Below are 19,272 nucleotides of genomic sequence, written 5' to 3' on the forward strand. Positions count from 1 at the left end.
GAAAATGGGAAATGTGTGTTTGCTGAAGTCTAGCAAGCTTTAAAGTCAGTATTTGGTGTGACCACTGTTATTCTTCAACACACCCTGAACTCTTATAGGAAAAATTCTTGAATTCATAATTCCATCAATTTAGGCAAGATCTCCTATACCACTGAAATGCAGCCCCAAACCATCACAGAGCCTCCAGAGTGTTTTATAGATGGCTGTAGACACCCCTTTCCTTAATTTCTCTGTGTATAGTGATTATTTCAGGCAGAAATTACAAATTTGGATTTATCCCTCCATAAGATCTGTTTCCAGTGAACTTCAGTTCAGTGCTTGTGTAATTTGGCATACCTCAGCTTTTTCTTCCCGTTTCCCTTTCCTAAGAAAGGATTCTTGACAGTCATCCTTCCACCTAGACTATGTGAACTGAGGCTTCAGTGAAAAGCAGATGGATCAACTGAAGGTCCAGATCCATCTCTCAGGTCCCTTGTTAGGTCTTTACTGGACTGGACTTTATTTCTTAAAGGCATGGCTGTCAGATACTGTTCATCTGTTGTGGATAGTTTTATACACCTACCACTTCTTTTCTCCTCCAGTTGTCTAATTTCATGGTTTTTGGCTTTGGGAATCACCTTATTATTGCAAAATTACAATTTTATGACTGTTGATCTGTGTTATTGTTGGATTTTTTTTTCCTGGATTCACCCAAAGAAATGGAAACAAATGTGTTTGTGATAAAGCCAGCTAGTAACAAAATGAAGTAAAGATATATAATTTAAAAAGTTGTTCTTTGCTAAGTTGTCTGTTGCACATAGACACAACACTGGTTTGCCCTTAAACCTAGATGCCTTTTTAAGCTTGAATGATTCATAGGTCTGTGTTAAATAGTTTGACATAAAAAACAAACAAACACTTTTCTGGTGAGAAACAAGGACTGGATTGAAAATGAGTGAAAAAGTACCACTTTAAAATATGGCTTTTAAAAGTCTGGTTCCTTTGAGACAAAATATAAGGAATTGATGAGTGGCTCAAGACTTTTGCGCAGTACTGTGTATAACATAAAAAGGAGTCTGGAACAAACAGCAGAGTCAGTTAAACCATAATGACATAACAGCCCTTTACATTACAGATGACAAAGATTAAGCTAACTAATCAGACAAAACTGACTAAAAGGAAAGGAAGTGAGCACCGATGATGGCAATCTAACTGCTTTTAAACCAGACTGCGTGCAAAGAAATGATAATCCAAGCAATAATTCATTCTTAAAGAATAACTCACAGACTGGATCAAGGAGAAAAAAAATACAAAACTCACATGTATTTATAATTTGTTGCTTGTCAGATGCAGCACAATGTTACTGATAAGGGACCAGGCTACACCTGGATGGTCTTTTTAAGCACTGGATAACCAAAACAACAAACACTGATGATCAGCATAGCATTTGTTACATTGCTTCAAGGCTGGTGTTTCAGTGAGGTCTGCCAACTTTGCATCCTGGTTTTGACCCTGTCAGCTATGTTTAGAGGAAGTAGTCTTGGCGTGGTTCTGCCTTTAGGCTAATGAGACTTTTTCCTGCCTCCTGGTTTTCATATAAACTTGGTTAATTGTTTTTAGTGCCCTGACAGATGTTCCAAATAACCTTAGTCTTTAAGTCAATAAACAATCAGCCTACCTCATGCACAATGTGTAACAGCACAGTGCCATCTTGTGTTAACTCATAAGGAAGGCACCCATTCAGTACTCATCAGCCCAGCCCTTCTCAGGAAAGTTCCCCTATAATCGGCTGGGAACTTAAAAGCAAGTATGAATTACTGTATGAACTGTGAACTATATTAATTTCTGGTGAATGTGGCCTTCTTAGTCTCAGGATCCCCCTCATTAACACACTAAAAATAAGGACATATGTTGGAAAAAAAACCCCAACCTTCAGAAAATTTCACAAGTGCAGACCATGGTGCATTAAAGGCAGTTTCATTTTGTTCACAAGCATTAAAGCACAACAAAGTGCAACCTCTCACAGACATTTTTAAGCATGTAAGATATCATTATCCGTGTATCTTTTGTATCTTAGAAAAAAACAAGGGCTTAAAAATGACATTATTCACAGTGATTTGGCTCATAGCAGACCCCCCTCTGGACTTTTTCAAACACACTGCAGCAGCAGAGGATCACAGCTCATTACAGAGACAACACAAGAGGTCACTTGGGTGAAATACTCAGTCCTCTGAAAGCATTTAGTAACAACATCTAATTGTCTTTCACTGGCTTTTCAAAAGCTCTATAAAGGCACAAAGAAAAAACTTCAACAACAAAAAAAAAGAAAGTAAGAAAGAAAATTGGGACTTTTTTGTGTTTAACTGATTGCACATTTGTTCCCAGTAGGTGTGATTGTAACTTGTAAAAACAGCCATAATAGCTCTTCAGTTTATAAATGAATTGCTGGATTCATTTTAAGTAGCCTCATGACATCTTGTGGAAATAAAATGGTATTAAATGGGAGACAAAAGCAGTCCAAGTAATGCTTGACATGAATGAGAAACGTTTACTGGAACTTTCCCACAACACTGATTACTCCCATCACCACTCTGTTATTCTCTAAATGAAAAGACTGGTCAACTATTTTTCAGGTCAGGTAAGTCACAAAAAAAGTACACTGGTTGTTTTCTTGCTTGTTTTTTTAAGGCAATTATTTTCTGATAATTGCCTGAATCCCCTCGATGCATATATTGTTGAATGTTCTTGAGCCTGTGCTCGCCCTTATTCCCACAGTGATGTATCTCCTTCAGTTCTTCAGCTCCATCTTTCTCTTGCTGCCAACATCCAACGTCGGTCCCTTTTCTTGTCCTGTCTGCATTTGTATCAGCAACACGATTTTTTTTCTGGTGTGTGTGTGTTGGCACTTATGGTGCCATTGATTGGCCGAGAGTTGGCTCGCAGCAGAACTCGAGGCGTGTCCTTGCTCTCGGAGTCTTCAGGCTGCACGTTAAGGCCGTTACGAGACAGCAGCTCTCTGGCCATCAGCATGAAGGCTTCGTCCACATGCTGACTATCCTAGAAAAATATAAAAAAAGCTCTATATAACAAGTATCATCAGCATTAAATGGTCCCATCTATTTATTATATGCGTGTATTACCTTTGCAGATGTTTCTAGTGCAGCCAAAATGCCTTTTTGTTTTGCCAGATTGCAGGCTTCTTGAAACTGAACCTCCCGTTCCTGCTCCAGGTCACATTTATTACCTAAATGGAGAGAATAAAGAAGCTAAGTGATGTACACACAGTGACACAGGTTCTGTTAATATTACCTTGCACCTAATTTACATAATAAAGTCAAACTCTACTCGTGTCCATACAGTACTGTGAGCAGTAACACATGTTAATTTTAAAATGTAGTAAGCAGCAGCAAGACTCCCAAGACACAAATCAAGCTTAATTGACTAAAGATAGGGCATTAAGTTAGAAAGAACAAAAACAGAGGTGGCTGGGTTGCAAAGTGGCTTGCAGATCGCAGGAACAGTTGAAAATGATACAATTGTACCGTATATTTTGCATAAGCAGGCCATGCTAACTACAATATTTCTTTATTTAGTTGAGCTTGGTATCATTTTCACTTAAAAACAAAAGTGCATTTCTTCAGTCAAAGCATCCTACTCACCAAGCAGCATTCACTTATTTACACAATGACTGATGCATCACACCAGTTTTGGGGGGGAATTGGGAAAGACATTCATGATTCAACCACTGAACATCTGTGTGAACAAGCCTTTCGAACTCCTTAGCCACATCACAGGAGAACGTTTTCACAGTAATCTGTGTAAAAACTGCCAGGAGAAGAGGCTTTTTCTCATTTAAAGGCTATTGTAATCAAATTCCCAGTATTCTTTAGGGCTAACAGCATACCAAGAAATCTTCATTTCCTTAATGCTTTCAGTCGTTATCAGTCCTATCAGCACTCACCTATGAGGACGAGAACCACATTGGCTGCTCCATATAGCTCCACCTCTTCTATCCAGTGCTTCACCGAGTCAAAAGTTGAACGCCGTGTGATGTCATAGGCAATCACCGCGCCGTGAGCGCTGCGGTAGTAGCTCTGGGTGATCGTACGAAATCTTTCCTGACCTGCTGTGTCCCATACTTGCATCTGCAACAATAAATCATATTTAAGAAATTACAGGAGGATGGTATCATAGTAAAGTAAAGAGTATTATTACTATATTGAGACAATCATTTCTGGATTAAGGTTTTTGTTCTCAGTGCTCTGTATCAGTGAAGTACTTACTCCAAATAAAGATATCAGGATTTTGGAACATGAAAATTTCCACCTAGTGCAAGGCAGCTCAGTGGATACAGATGTTAATCTTTCAAAATGTGATATGGAGTGCCCCGCAACACGAGTGCTATCTGGACCACCCACCTACACACATAAATGCTCACACAGTTGAGCACTCATTAGTCTTCCCCTGAATAACAGTCCCCGAGGACCAGACAGACCTTGTTAGTGTGGTAACAACTGTCATAGTAACAAACGAGACTCACCAACCCCACCCCATTTGTTTTAATGCTTTGTGATGGTTACACCTAATGCAGATTATAGACATATGCTCAGATCTTTTTTGAGCATAGACTTCTACATGCATATGATGCTGATCAATATAAATCTGCAATGCCTTTAAAACAGGCTAATGACTCTTTTATGTCGATGTGAACGGCCTCATTTTGTGACTAAGTAACTCTTTGTAGGGGCTTTCAAATACCTGCTTTTCTGCCTTAATGAACATCATACGAAAAGTCTATCATTTCAATAACAGAAGAACCCAACAAAATAATTTATAAGAAATTAATTTTAAGTTCCTATTGGTCCATACGACTGTGATATAACTTCTGATCACCAAGATATCCAGATATTTTTAATACCAATAGTCTGAATTATGAGGTCTCAGGCTTGCAAAATTAGATGGTGTTGTAAGACTACTTATGAATTACATCACCAGTGTGTGAATGTGTGTGTGAATGGGTGGATGACTGGATATGTAAAGCGCTTTGGGGTCCTTAGGGACTAGTAAAGCGCTATAAAAATACAGGCCATTTACCATTTTACCATGAATTGATTGAATCTTTAAGATGATCCTACACTGTGATTTGCCGATGCTTAAAAACAGACAGGCTAAAGTGAAAAATAGAAAGTTTTCAGAAGATTCAATGCAGCTGAAATGATACCAGTTAACACAGAATCTTTAAACATCCACAGTTAAAACTCGCCATTTGAAGTTGGACTACTTCCCTTTGCGTGCTTTTTTTTTTTTTAGAAATAGTTCACATCATTGCTATACTAACGCACGGATAGTTGTAATATTTCCCCTAGCTTTAAAAAGATGATCTATTAGTTAAGGAGAGAATGCATGCCATGAATTTATATCATGCAACCATCTGTTTGCCCACCAAACACTGCAGTTACTGTATTTGTGTGTTTGTCTTGAATGACATACTGTTTCTTCCCCTGTGATTGATGAAGTTAGAAATTAGGGGAACAAAAAGGAGGCATTAAAAAGCCACACTACCATGTCTGTGTTTACTGATCAGTGCAGATAGTGAATGAACATGTATTATACACAAGCCACGACTTAACTGTATGAATAAGGAGCTAGATGTATTTATCCAAGTAGGCATTCAGACCAGAAGTATATCACAGCAATCATGATCCACCCAAACAATTAGTTCCTTTTTTTGTGTGTAATGACAGCACAGAGAAGTTTATTTTTACTCATACAAAAGGTCAAGCAGAGAAACCTGAACTACAGGTCCTTCGTGTGAGTGGCTGGCGTGACCCGTTTACAACTCAGCATACAGTAACTCGCACTGTAACCGAACGACTCCCCATTGTTATATCATTTACTGAGAAAATGAGAGAAGTTCATCACATCTGCACATTTAAAAGAACTATTGTTCCATTCATCCAGGTTCCTCACTCCTCATGACATGAGCAGACCTGTCCTAAATGATATATTTAATCTAATCAACAGCATATGGACCGGCTAAAGTGACTTAAAATAGATGTATTAACTAGTACATTAACTAGTAAGCCAGAAACTTAACTTGGATTTTTTTTTTTTTAGCCTAACTCAAGCCTCAGAAAAGGAAAAACCCAAACTCTCTCCCACAAACGCTACCAACTGCCTTTCACACACACACGCACAGACACGCACATTACGGGGAACTCACCTTCACCTTCTTCCCCTCAATGTTCAGTGTCCGTACAGTGAAATCTACTCCGATGGTGTTCTGCTGTTTCTCTGAGAAAATCCCAGACTTGAAATTCTGAATCACGCAGGTCTTCCCCACGTTTGAGTCTCCAATAAGGATTAACTTAAACAGGAAGTCAAAAGTATCATCATGTTCAGGTGCTGGCATCTCCATGATGAAGTCACAGTGGAATGTGTGTCTTTTCCTGGGAATAAATGGAAGGAAATGATCCCTCCAGTAATGTAGATCGCTAGGAATGGGTTTTCTTTGAGGGTAAGAGACGCTGGGTTATCTTTGAATTTGAATCAAGACTCAGTCACAAGAAGGAATATGGATATCAAACTTGTGGTGTGTTCAAAGTTTCAACAGGGAACAACTGAAAAAATGCCCTGGCTCCTTCTTCTTCTAACAAAATCTACAGTTGGTAAGCAGGCTAGATTTCCATCAGCAGAGTAGGTTTAGGTAAATATGGCCTGCAAAACCAGTTTAAGGCTGGTGGAAGGTTTGTCAAGATAGAGAGCAGTTCAAAGGTTAAAAAAGCTTCAGACAATCCATCCAGTCATTCAAAAAAATTTCCTAATAAGTCTGCATGTCTTCTGTTTTTAGTTCAGTCTGCCCCTCTTGTGTTCTTTCAAACAAAACCGTCTGAGTTCTGCTTTTCTTTTCAGCAACTTCTCAGTTGTTGACCCACTTTTTAGCCCCCAGCAAAAAACAGCACACGGCCTGTTGCCCCTTTGCACAGGTTCTGGCTGTCGCAGCAAAGGAGAGCTTCCTCAAAATAAGAATTTTTAAAGATGTGTGTCCGTAATCCAGGTTGTCTAATCCACCTGCTGCTCTTTCACACACGTGTCACTTTCCTCCACCTGACTCTCTCCCTCCCTTTTATTTTCTTCCCTCACCAGTTCTTCCTGTTTTCTTTTTCGCTGTTTAGAGCACCTGTCGTAACAATAGAAACCTGCTCTACCTGCTTTTCGCAAGTAACCCAGCCCAGCATCATTGTTGGATCCTGGGAAATGGAGTCTGTTGACCACCTACACACACAATATGTCTGCTGAAAATCAGAGAATATTACATTATTGAAACTAAGCATATTTCTTTAAGTATTATACTTGAACTCAAAGCTATTTACATTTTAGGTGCATAGGTTTTTCATATTTATATCCTGTTCATAGCCTGTACATAGCTTGTACTCACTACAGCCTGTACATACTTATAGTTATAGAATATTCACAACATACCTCATACTGTGTACATTATAACATAATAGACCCATTTCTGTAATATACTTACATATCTATATTATTGCTAATATATATTGTAATATATCTATATCACTAAAGCACTTCTGGATGGATGCAAACTGCATTTCGTTGCCCTGTACCTGTGCATGTGCAATGACAATAAAGTTGAATTCTATTCTATTCTATTCTATTCTGATGGGAAAGAGAAAGTGCACTCTTTTAAGTCACTTTTAAAATTTTGCATATTAGAACATAGTAAAAATTTCGGCCTTACTAGTTTCTAAAACATTTTTAGGAAAAACTACACAAAAATCAAAGAAATGTGTGAAAAACGGAGAAAATTCAATTATTCAGTAGCTTGAAGCACCAACTTTAGTAGCTATTACTGTGACATCGTCAGCCTTTGTCCCAATTCTTTTTACTGTATAAGTTTCAGTTCGCTAATTTATGCACAGCTCTCTTAAGGTCTTGCCTTAAGAGAGGTTGAGGTAGAAGTTTTGACTTCGACTGGGACATTGCAGCACCCTTTTCAGCCATTCTGTTGTAGATTTGATGCTGTGCTTGGAATCATCAAATCAAATCAAATCAATTTATTTATATAGCACTTTTCACAGGATAAAAACCACAAAGTGCTTCGCAGTAATATAAAACAGGAATACATAAAATACATTAATAAACAAACATACAGCACAAATCTAATTAAAATCTAAATAAATGAGTCTTAAGCTGCTTTTTAAAAGAATAAATACAATCAAGGCAACGTAATGATGGAGGGAGAGCGTTCCACAACCTGGGGGCCACCGCTCTAAAAGATCTATCACCTCATGGTCATGACGCATGACCCCTTTTCAGCCAAGCTTTAGCCATCAGATGGATGTCCTCACATCTGACTGTAGAACACTGAGATGCACAGAGGAGTTCTGTGGCTGCAAAATAAGCCCACAGGCGTACTCAAAATGTGTACTTTCAAAAACTGCATCTGCAATTTACTTTCATTTTTGTTCAATAAATAATGACATGGTGTAATGCCATGTGTCACAGTTCATCTCAGACTGTATTTTCATAATTAAAGACCACAAAAAATGACCATTTAAGGACCACATAACTTTGAATTGTATCCTAACACATAAAACCTTAGAAGTGATAGAGGGTGTACTTTCGTTTTGTCATTTTTTTAGGTGAAATACAGCATTTTTGTTTTACATTATATATAATGTAAAATAGGCATACAAATATATACATTTGTATGCTTGTATGGATTCAGCAAACCTGGCACATTGTAGTTAGACATGCACAGATTAACATTTGGCGGCTCGAATAAATTAGCCTGTCTTACTGAGTTTTGTTCAGAGGATACGAGCGCTTCCTCGATGCTAGCTGTGGCCATGTGGCAAGAGCCACTGCCTTTAACCGCGGTTAAGCTAAGCATTACTCCCGGATTGCAATATTTCCGAATGCACCTGAAAGCGGCACAGACTCCTCATCCAGCACATCACAGTGACGTCCTGTGCGGATACAGCAGACAGATGCCCTGACTGCTACGGTCCCAGGTCTACATCCGTAACGTTTTCTCCATGTAAAAGGGCGTTTTAAAGCCCGGGGGAGCAGCAGCAGAATGCAGCGGAGCGCGGTGGTCGTGGTGGCGGATAAAACGAGCTTGAAAAGGCCGTTTATTTTTGCAAATTCAGTCCATATGGTAGGAATTTTAAATCAATGCATTTAAAGCCCAGGGGCCTGTTTGATATCTTTTTATAAGGTTAAGTAGTTCATTTGTTGTCGTGTTCCCACTCAGATCAATTAATCTAAACCAAACAATGCTGTTTTGTCTGTATACCACGCGTATCGCGTGTAGTGTACTGCAGTGTTTGCTGTATGGTTCTTCCAATGTGTTTTTAAGGTTATACACTAAGAAGTCATCAGAAATGGGGGTGAAATTGCCATTGTGATGAATTTCTGCCTTAATATAAGGACACCCATCCTTTTCCGTCCATCTTCACCCCAGCATCTTCCCTTCAAATCACATATGCAGTATTCTCACATTGGTAATGTTTACAGTGTTCTGTGTTTTCCCAGCTGAGTCACATGTAAAGGCCTTCTGTTTTGCTGTGCTGTTACCTTGCTGTTCAGTACTTCTGCCTTCCATCTGCACTCAAAGGAGCTGCTGCTCCTTTAAGAAGTGACACCCATGATTTAAGCCCTAAACTGAGAATCTTTGCAGTTCCACATTCCCCGAGCTGCAAAACAAGCAGACCTATCATTAACCTCAAATATTTATTTCATTGTGACATCCTCTTAACTCAAAGCTGTTTGCACACTTAACACATGTTTGCGTTCTTCCTCTCCAAAGGCGCTGTGCTTCTTCTTGCTGACAATGACAGTGGCTTATCATCGAGATATCTTACAAACTGGAAAAGTAAGACCGACTTCTCATGGTTTTGGGGTTTGGAAAAAATAGTTTCAGATGTGTGCATTTATTGAAGGTGGCAATAATGCTTGTCAGGCTTCAGTGGAGACAACTGGGGATTTATACTAGGGGTCTCATCAGTGTCCTTGAGGAAGACAGTGAATAATCATCATGCTCAGTGCACATCTTCTGAATGCAAGCATGACTGTTAACCTCAAACAAACCTTAAAAGTGAATGTTAAGTGTAAGCGAAATTCAGGTCGGGTGAAATCTTTCACAAATGTTTGATTCAAGGCTTATTCATCAAAACTGACAAGTCCAGTCGGTGTATCATTTTAACACCATTGTGGTTTTTCCTCTTCAGATGGTGTCTACTGTTTCCGTAGTGATGTTGTACGTGATAGAGATTGGCTGCCTGCTGCTCTCGGTGCTCGGCGTGTTCGGAGCCTTCAAAGAAAAGAGATGGTGTTTTATTCTGGTAAAAGTGTGTTTGTGTTGCTGCTGCGCATGTGGGTCAAATCTATGTCAAATAACAAAGCTCGACTCATTCATTATTCTTGTTTTCGATTTCGTTCATTTGATTTCTTTGTCACTAAAACTTTCACTGATTTTGTTTGTGTGCAGTATGCAGCTGGGATGGCAGCAGCCAGTCAAACAATAATTGTTAAAGCAGCACTAAGTTACCAAGATATTTATGAGGTATGACATTACGTGAAGGCCCTGCAGTAAAATGTCACCTAAAGCTGCTAAAAAAAGCTTTTGCTGTGGTCTTAATATGCTAAGAGAAGATTTTAATGTTGATTTCTTTCTCCTCAGAAACGTGTGGTCAATGAAGAGTCCAAGCTGCTGTCCATGATGCCACTCACTACAACAAGCCAAGCCAACAAGACATGGCTGTATCATATTCAGCAAGAAGTAAGCAGAAGTTACTTATACAGTGGGGGAAATGATTATTTGATCCCCTGCTGAATTTGTAAGTTTGTCCATACAAATGGACAGCCTTCTAATTAGTACCTTGAGGCAACTGTTGTTGTTGTTGTTGGCACTATATAAATAAAATCGAATTGAACTGATTTTGATGATAGTTTCATTTTACATAAAAGTGATAACTTGATTTGCATGTCATTGACTTGGTGGTGAAGCCGTTGTTGGCAAGCACAGTAATAAGATGTTTCTTGTAGTTGGTCACCAGGTTTGCACACATCTAAGGAGGGGGTTTGACCCACTTCTCTTTACAGAAACTGTAAAGAGAAGCTTCTGCTCCTTCAGCTCCTTTGACATTTTTTCTATAGGACTGAGATTTGGAAACTGGGTAGGCATTAATGAGCTTCTTCTTTATGCACTCCTTTGATTCGTCTTAGCATGTTTTGGGTCATTGTCATGCTGGAAGATCCATCCATGATGCATCTACTGTGTTCTGTCTGTCTAACGGAAGACGTACATTCAACGGTACACTGCCCCATCTGTTGACCCCTCAGCGCGGTGAAGCCATCCTGTACCCTTAGCAGAAAAACACCCACAAAGCATAATGTTCACCAACTCTGTGCCTAACTTTGGGAAGGTGTTCGTTGAGTCTGTGCAGGTCTACAATCTTGTCTCTGACATCCTTTGCAAGCTCTTTGGTGTTTCCCACGGTAGTGGAGAGGTTGGAATGCAAGAAATGGATTCTGTGGACAGCTGGGATTTACACACATAACTTTGAGATCAGGAGTATCTGCAATCGATTGATCGATTGTGAAACAGCAAGTCTGTGCGAACCAGAATTCTGGCTGGGTTAGAGGCGATCAAATACTTATTTCACTCATTTACATGCAAATCACTTAAAAACTTTTATGCAATGTGTTTTTTCTGGCTTTCTGGTCTGTCACCAATAAAACGAAACTGTATATTAAACAGTTTATTTCTTTGTAAGTGAGCAAACCTATCATTTCAGCAGGGAATCAAATAACTATTTCCCCCATGTTAGGGCCAATGTGTGTATGTGTGTGTATGTTTTCTCATCTGTGACACAGACACTCAGAAAATCCTCAGCAATGATACTCCTAACTTCCTGCCTCAACATGGGTGGGTTGCGAGCAGTTTCATGTTGTAATTTAACCTAATTTGGTCCAAAATGCTGCTGCAGGTCCAACATCTGCATCTCAAAGTGCATCCATCTATGAATCATGACATTTGGTTGTAAGTATACAGGTTAACCATGAGATGTGGGATTGTACGTCTCTTAGGTGTGACTAAGAGATCTGTTGTTGACCTACATCACCTGAGTGATCCCTCGGCATACGGCCTCATGATTACTCCCCAGCCGTTTCTCATCTGACTTACAGTGGTGTCCCCTGCTATCACTTTGTTTTGTTTGCTGGTTCACTTCCCAGTGTTCCCCGGCTCTCTGTACCCTTGAGTTTTTTGATTCATTTTTCATCTGCCAAGCTTCTTCTGTGGTCTCAAGGACATTTGCAAACATTTGTATTTACCCCAATGTTTCCATATTCAAACCCATTATCAGTCTTGATGCTTGTTTTCTTTAAACATCACTTAACTGGTGTTTAGATGCTTTAGAAATTAAGATATTCCTCCTCAGAGAAGCAGAAGCGCTACTAAATAAACCATATTTCAAATTATTATGATAATGGAATAGGCAACAAACAACAAGGGTCCACAACCTCAAGAGAAATATTTATAAATATCACTGTTACGTCACAAAGAGTCACTTCAGGTTAATGATTTCACTGTGTGCTCAGTGTGGTCACCACGAGCTGGAAGGAGAGCAAATAAATTGTATTGCGAAAGTTTTGGCCTCATGTAACAGTACATGAGTAATTTGCTGAATGAATTAACAAAAAGTTTAATTTACTATTATTATTATTATTATATTTCAGTATTTGTATATAACAATACTTATAACAATATAACGAACTGTATATAGGAAATGAGAGAAGGGTTTATTATATCAGCCACCCTTGAAGGTAATAGGATAGGGAGGACATGTGGCATATTTTCTAATTATATATTGTTGCATGGAGCCTGTAAATATCTCTAAAGTTTTTTGTTGTTGTCTTTTTTAATCTTTTGCAAAGAAAAAAAAGTGTTGGCATATGACAGAGGTGTAAACATAAGGCTCTGGACTGCAACTTAAGAAAATACCAGCAAATAGGAAAATGTTGCAAAAACACACCAAAACACAAAGAAAGACAATAATGTGGCAGCTGTGAAGAACTGCCCTCAGGCACGCTTGAAAGAACTGAGCATTTATCTGTGTAGTGGGGAAGAAAAAGATGCAGGTGATGTGTTTTTTAACTGCATGGTTCATTTTAAAAACTGTATATACATGTTTGGTATAACCTTTACTGTTAGTTCACTGTCCTATGACCTGCTCCTCACAATATGTCTCACCCAAATCATGGAACAGTTATGTTTTGTGAGTTTTCTTTTTTGTATGTGTGCTTTTGTGTGTTTTATTTTCTCTTTCTGATGTATTTTGTGTGCTTCTGCAACTTTTTAAGTTGCAGTGCATTTGACCTTTCAGAATCGCCCAGAAAACACTTTAATCTGACCCAGACGACAGCTTTGGAAAATGTAAAGGCGGAATCAATTTTACACATTCACATATATTTTCATAATCTTTACAGCTTGTCCTGATAAAGGAATCCCTTACAGCCATTCATATTACACCAGAAGTAAAGTTATACAGTAGATTTAATTAAATGACAGAAACGTTCCTGTTTTTTCATTATCTAATATAGATAGATTTTTGTTTTCATTTTTATTTATTTATTTTTATTATTATTTCCTAACAATATATCCACAGTAAAAATTAAATAAATGTGCAAATAAAGTAGGACATTTTCTGGTGATTAACAAAAACGACGACAATGGCTTACCAGAACTTTTTCTCTGATTTTACATGTTTATTTCATACAATTTAATTGTGCTGACAGAATTATTTATGTATTTATTTTATTCATTACATTGGATTTTTTTTTTTTTTTTTTTTAGCAATTAGAAAAAACTCCTTTGAAATTGGACTTTTTTCTTATGTTGAGAAAAAATATAAGTAAGGCTTCTTCACACTGACAGAAAGGGTATTTTCACTGGTCGGGCCAAGTTAATATTAAAGTAGGGAGACCGGGGATAGTTGTAACGTGGGTCAGTTGTAACACTTCCAATTTCTCCAATCAGGGCTAAGTTTCAAATGATGTGACTCATCCTGTACATGCCCAAACTCAGTTTTGCTATCACATGTGAAAAATCAGCACCATTTTGTCAAAACACAGACAATTTAACACGAAAAAAAGTCATTTGTATGGCAAAAGTAAGTTTTTTCTACTTTATTTCAATGTTTAATAGCATTATCTGCTTTGCAGTTAAACTCATCAAACTTAAATATGTTATTATGCTTCCACCACCGATCCTGACCACCTTCTATAGAGGAACTATTGAGAGCATCCTGAGCGGCTGCATCACTGTCTGGTTTGGGAAGCTGTGCCATATCAGACCGCAAGACAGCGGATAGTGGGAACAGCAGAGAAGATCATCGGGGTCTCTCTACCCTCTATTGAGGACATCTACACCACACGCTGCATTCGCAAAGCCACCAGCATTATGGCTGATCGGACACACCCCTCTCACACACTCTTTACACTCCTGCCATCTGGAAAAGGTACCGAAGCATTCGGGGCACGCACATCCAGACTGTGCCAACAGCTTTTTTCCACAAGCCATCCGTCTCCTCAGCAAAAAGGGACTGACTGATAAACACGCACACACACACATACACTAACATTATCACTCAGCTTAACTCAAATACCTCAAAACATTGAGACTGGACTGACTAACCAACACAAAGCGCAAACACACTGACCTACACCACCAAACCATCGCACACACCAACCTGTAAATGCTCTTTTGCACAATATTATTACTAGATATATTATATATATATATTTTTTTTGCACTAACTTGTCTTGTAGCACCTTGGTTCCTGGAGGAACGTTGTTTCGCCTCACTGTGTATTTTTAAACTGTATATGGTTGAAGTGACAATAAAGTTGAACTTGAACTTGAACTATTTGTATGTCTATGGGGATATATTCTGTGTAGGTCTTTAGTGCTAATGTTTTAGCCGTTGGCTGTAATGTTAGCTAGTTCATGGCTATAGGAGTCTGGGTCAGTTGTAACAGCAACAGTCTGGGTTAGTTATAACAATAATGCAGATGTTACAACTTACCACACTATTACTTTAACTTATATTAAACAAGTTGGGGGCAACGACATCAGCAGAGAGAGGTTCACTGGTCACATTTGTATATGCGGTTAATGCCATTGACAACACAATTCCTCCACTGTTTGTGTTCCCACACATACATTATGCAGGCCACTGTGTCAGAGATGGGCAGTAGGAAGTATTGGTTGTGGAAATAAATCAGGATGGGTGCACGAAACAGATTTCCTCATCTTTCTGAAGCACTTTGCAAACCACACCAAGGTAAGCCATGATAAAAAGTAATGGAATTGCGATGCTGGTGAACAACTACATTTTTCAGCTTCATTGTTATGTTCAAATTGGTGCAAGAGTTGTTAGGTTACAATGCCCACTGAGCCAATGAGGCCAAACTCAAGGAAGACCAACCAAAATTAATGAAATATTCAGTTGCAGAAAATCCATAACTTGTCTTTTTTGGGGGGGTTGGAATATGTTCAAAAGCTAGATTTCTGCATTCTGTCACACACACACATAGCTACATAAATGGCTCTAAGTGCATTCATTGTGTTGAATAAACAAAGATTACATTGTTAATATTTTGTCAGTACCCTTATTTCATTGTGTTACATTTCACCCCAGGATATGTTACAACTAACCCAGACTATGGGTTAATTGTAACATTTCACTCTTTGTGTTTGAGGCCATACCATGCCAATGGGTAATTTGTGCTGCAGAGAAAATAGCTGCACTATTTAATAGCCGAGACATGTAAATACTTTGCATTACATTTTGAATCCACTACCTTAAAGAGCTCCAATTTACAGACAGAATGTCAAAAATGTTACAACTATCCCCGGTCTCCCCTACCATGTAAATGAGTCGGACATCAGTAGAATAAGACAACCAACAACACCTGGATGCACGAGATAAAATAAATATTATCTCAAGTATAAAAGCTACCGGCTCTTATTTCGTGTGGCATCCAAATGAAACGATACTGAATTATACACAGAGTCAGCTGTAGAGGGCAGTACTGCCACCAGGAAACCTAAAGGAAGAAGCGAGCGCTCCTCCGACAGGCGGCGGTAAGCAGGTTTACGTCTGAAGGATTCGTTTCCCGGTTTAGTTTTCGACGAAGAAGAACGTAACCTACGTAATAAACACGGTTTTAGCATTTGCACATGTGAGGACAAACTTTGTCTTTTGCTACTGTTTGTTACTGTGTTGCTGTTTTTGTGCTTACTGCGGTTTTAGCAACACTCGTGGCTAACTGTGCCTAACCGCGGGCCGGGTCAGCGCGCGAGGGGAGAGCGTGAAAAACCCTGGAGGATGCTGCTCGTGTCCTCGTGACCTGTCATCATGTCGCGGTGGTTTAAAAACCCTGTACGCGGTCTTTTCTGCACAGTTTGGAGGTCCGCAGGGGGTTTCGCTGCCTCACGTCGGACGGAAACAGACGGACGGAGCTCCAGCTGCGTGCAGCAGGCGACAGGTGCTGCTCAACGGTGCAGGGGGAGGTGAGGGTCAGGTTTGCCCCCAGTCCCACAGGTAAGGTCCTTCGGTATCCTGCACGACCTGACTGGTGTCAAGCCAGCCTCCAATTCGAGACTTGCAGTCAAGCCAGCCTCCAGTTGATTTTACGTTCCCTGTGTTTTCAAAGTATTACGGGAATGGATGTGGAAACCGGATTTCAAAATAAAAGCCAACTTCGAGTGAATTAACAGATATGTTAAGAACATAATAACATATAATTTAGGCTTTTTTTTTTTTTTTTTAGAAACTCTAATGTTACATCTACATGACACAGCCTTGTACCCTAATTGTGCCCTGTCAAGGCTATCTTATTTTGGATTTCAAAGTAAAAGCCCTGTGAATCTTCATTTTTGAACTACTCTTTCAATGAATTCATAATGCTCTTAAAAGCAAAAGTCGTATTTCCAAATACTATTAGAACTTTGTATCAACACTTTCCAACCGCAGTCTTTTTCACAGTAATACCATATCAATATCAAGTCATTCTGATTTTGCTTTTCATAGTAATGGCCCTTTGAAATTGCCGATATTTGACTTAATCTTCTAACGATTCAAAATGCTCTAAAATGGAAAATTCCTGTTTCCACAGGGTAATTCCACCTTAGATCAACAGTATACAACCCCACAGTGATACCATATCAATATCAAGTCATTCTGATTTTGCTTTCAAAAATAAAAGCCCTTTCAAATTGTCCATAATTGACCTAACTTTCAGTGATTTCAAAATGCTCTAAAATGGAAAATTCTTGTTTCCACAGGGTAATTCCACTTTAGATCAACAGTATACAACCCCACAGTGACACCATATCAATATCAAGTCATTCTGATTTTGCTTTCAAAAATAAAAGCCTTTTCAAATTGTCCATAATTGACCTAACTTTCAGTGATTTCAAAATGCTCTTAAATAGAATTTTGCTGTTTCCACCAGGGTAATTCCACTTTAGATCAACAGTATACAACCTCACAGTGATACCATATCAATATCAAGTCATTCTGATTTTGCTTTCAAAAATAAAAGCCTTTTCAAATTGTCCACAATTGACCTAACTTTCAGTGATTTCAAAATGCTCTTAAATAGAATTTTGCTGTTTCCACAGGGTAATTCCACTTTAGATCAACAGTATACAACCTCACAGTGATACCATATCAATATCAAGTCATTCTGATTTTGCTTTCAAAAATAAAAGCCTTTTCAAATTGTCCATAATTGACCTAACTTTCAGTGATTTCAAAATGCTCTAAAATGAAAAATTCTTGTTTCCACAGGGTAATTCCACCTTAGATCAACAGTATACAACCCCACAGTGACACCATATCAATATCAAGTCATTCTGATTATGCCTTCCAAAATAAAAGCCTTTTCAAATTGTCCATAATTGACCTAACTTTCAGTGATTTCAAAATGCTGTAAAATGGAAAATTCCTGTTTCCACAGGGTAATTCCACTCCAGATCAACAGTATACAACCCCACGGTGATACCATATCAATATCAAGTCATTCTGATTATGCTTTCAAAAATAAAAAGCCCTTTCAAATTGTCCACAATTGACCTAACTTTCAGTGATTTCAAAATGCTCTAAAATGGAAAATTCCTGTTTCCACAGGGTAATTCCACCTTAGATCAACAGTATACAACCCCACAGTGATACCATATCAATATCAAGTCATTCTGATTTTGCTTTTCATAGTAATGGCCCTTTGAAATTGCCGATATTTGACTTAATCTTCTAACGATTCAAAATGCTCTAAAATGGAAAATTCCTGTTTCCACAGGGTAATTCCACTTTAGATCAACAGTATACAACCCCACAGTGACACCATATAAATATCAAGTCATTCTGATTTTGCTTTCAAAAATAAAAGCCCTTTCAAATTGTCCACAATTGACCTAACTTTCTGTGATTTCAAAATGCTCTAAAATGAAAAATTCTTGTTTCCACAGGGTAATTCCACTTTAGATCAATAGTATACAACCTCACAGTGATACCATATCAATATCAAGTCATTCTGATTTTGCTTTCAAAAATAAAAGCCTTTTCAAATTGTCCATAATTGACCTACCTTTCAGTGATTTCAAAATGCTCTAAAATGGAAAATTCCTGTTTCCACAGGGTAATTCCACTTTAGATCAACAGTATACAACCCCACGGTGATACCATATCAATATCAAGTCATTCTGATTTTGCTTTTCATAGTAATGGCCCTTTGAAATTGCCGATATTTGACTTAATCTCCTAACGATTCAAAATGCTCTAAAATGAAAAATTCTTGTTTCCACAGGGTAATTCCACTTTAGATCAACAGTATACAACCCCACAGTGATACCATATCAATATCAAGTCATTCTGATTATGCCTTCCAAAATAAAAGTATTTTCAAATTGCCCATAGACGACCTACTCGTTTAACGATTTCAAAATGCTCTTAAATTGAAAGATGCTGTTTCCACAGGATAATTCCACTTTAGATCAACAGTATCCAACCCGACAGTAAAACCATGTAAATTTTATGTTGGTCTGATTTCGCCTTTCAAATTAATGGCCCGTCGAATTTGTCCATATGTGATATACTCTTTCAATTATTTCAGAATGTTTTAAAAATGAAAATTGCTGTTTCAACACATATTGGGTTTTCATTTTGAAAAGCAAAATTAGACTCAATTGATTATGACAGAA

The 19,272-nt window shown here is 38.4% G+C and overlaps 2 protein-coding genes across 2 annotated transcripts in view; one reads left to right on the forward strand and one right to left on the reverse strand.

Annotated features, from left to right (window-relative positions):
* Positions 1–935: 935 nt before the first annotated feature.
* LOC113009794 (ras-related protein Rab-19-like) lies at positions 936–7,057 on the reverse strand. Its single transcript, XM_026148339.1, has 4 exons — positions 6,203–7,057; positions 3,941–4,124; positions 3,120–3,223; positions 936–3,036 (listed from the first exon to the last, which is right to left on the reverse strand). The coding sequence occupies exons 1-4, from the start codon at positions 6,395–6,397 to the stop codon at positions 2,845–2,847; spliced, it is 675 nt and encodes a 224-aa protein (XP_026004124.1). The 5' UTR covers positions 6,398–7,057; the 3' UTR covers positions 936–2,844.
* Positions 7,058–8,940: 1,883 nt separating this feature from the next.
* Positions 8,941–19,272, forward strand: part of LOC113009667 (tetraspanin-8-like) — a 33,957-nt gene continuing 23,625 nt past the window's right edge. The window contains exons 1-5 of the mRNA XM_026148124.1: positions 8,941–9,160; positions 9,812–9,877; positions 10,233–10,346; positions 10,493–10,567; positions 10,685–10,783. Of these exons, the coding sequence (XP_026003909.1) occupies positions 9,080–9,160; positions 9,812–9,877; positions 10,233–10,346; positions 10,493–10,567; positions 10,685–10,783 (435 nt within the window). The 5' untranslated portion in view covers positions 8,941–9,079. The remainder of the gene's footprint in view (positions 9,161–9,811; positions 9,878–10,232; positions 10,347–10,492; positions 10,568–10,684; positions 10,784–19,272) is intronic.

This window comes from Astatotilapia calliptera, chromosome 17 (genome assembly GCF_900246225.1).
Source record: "Astatotilapia calliptera chromosome 17, fAstCal1.2, whole genome shotgun sequence".
NCBI classification, from domain to species: Eukaryota; Metazoa; Chordata; class Actinopteri; order Cichliformes; family Cichlidae; genus Astatotilapia; species Astatotilapia calliptera.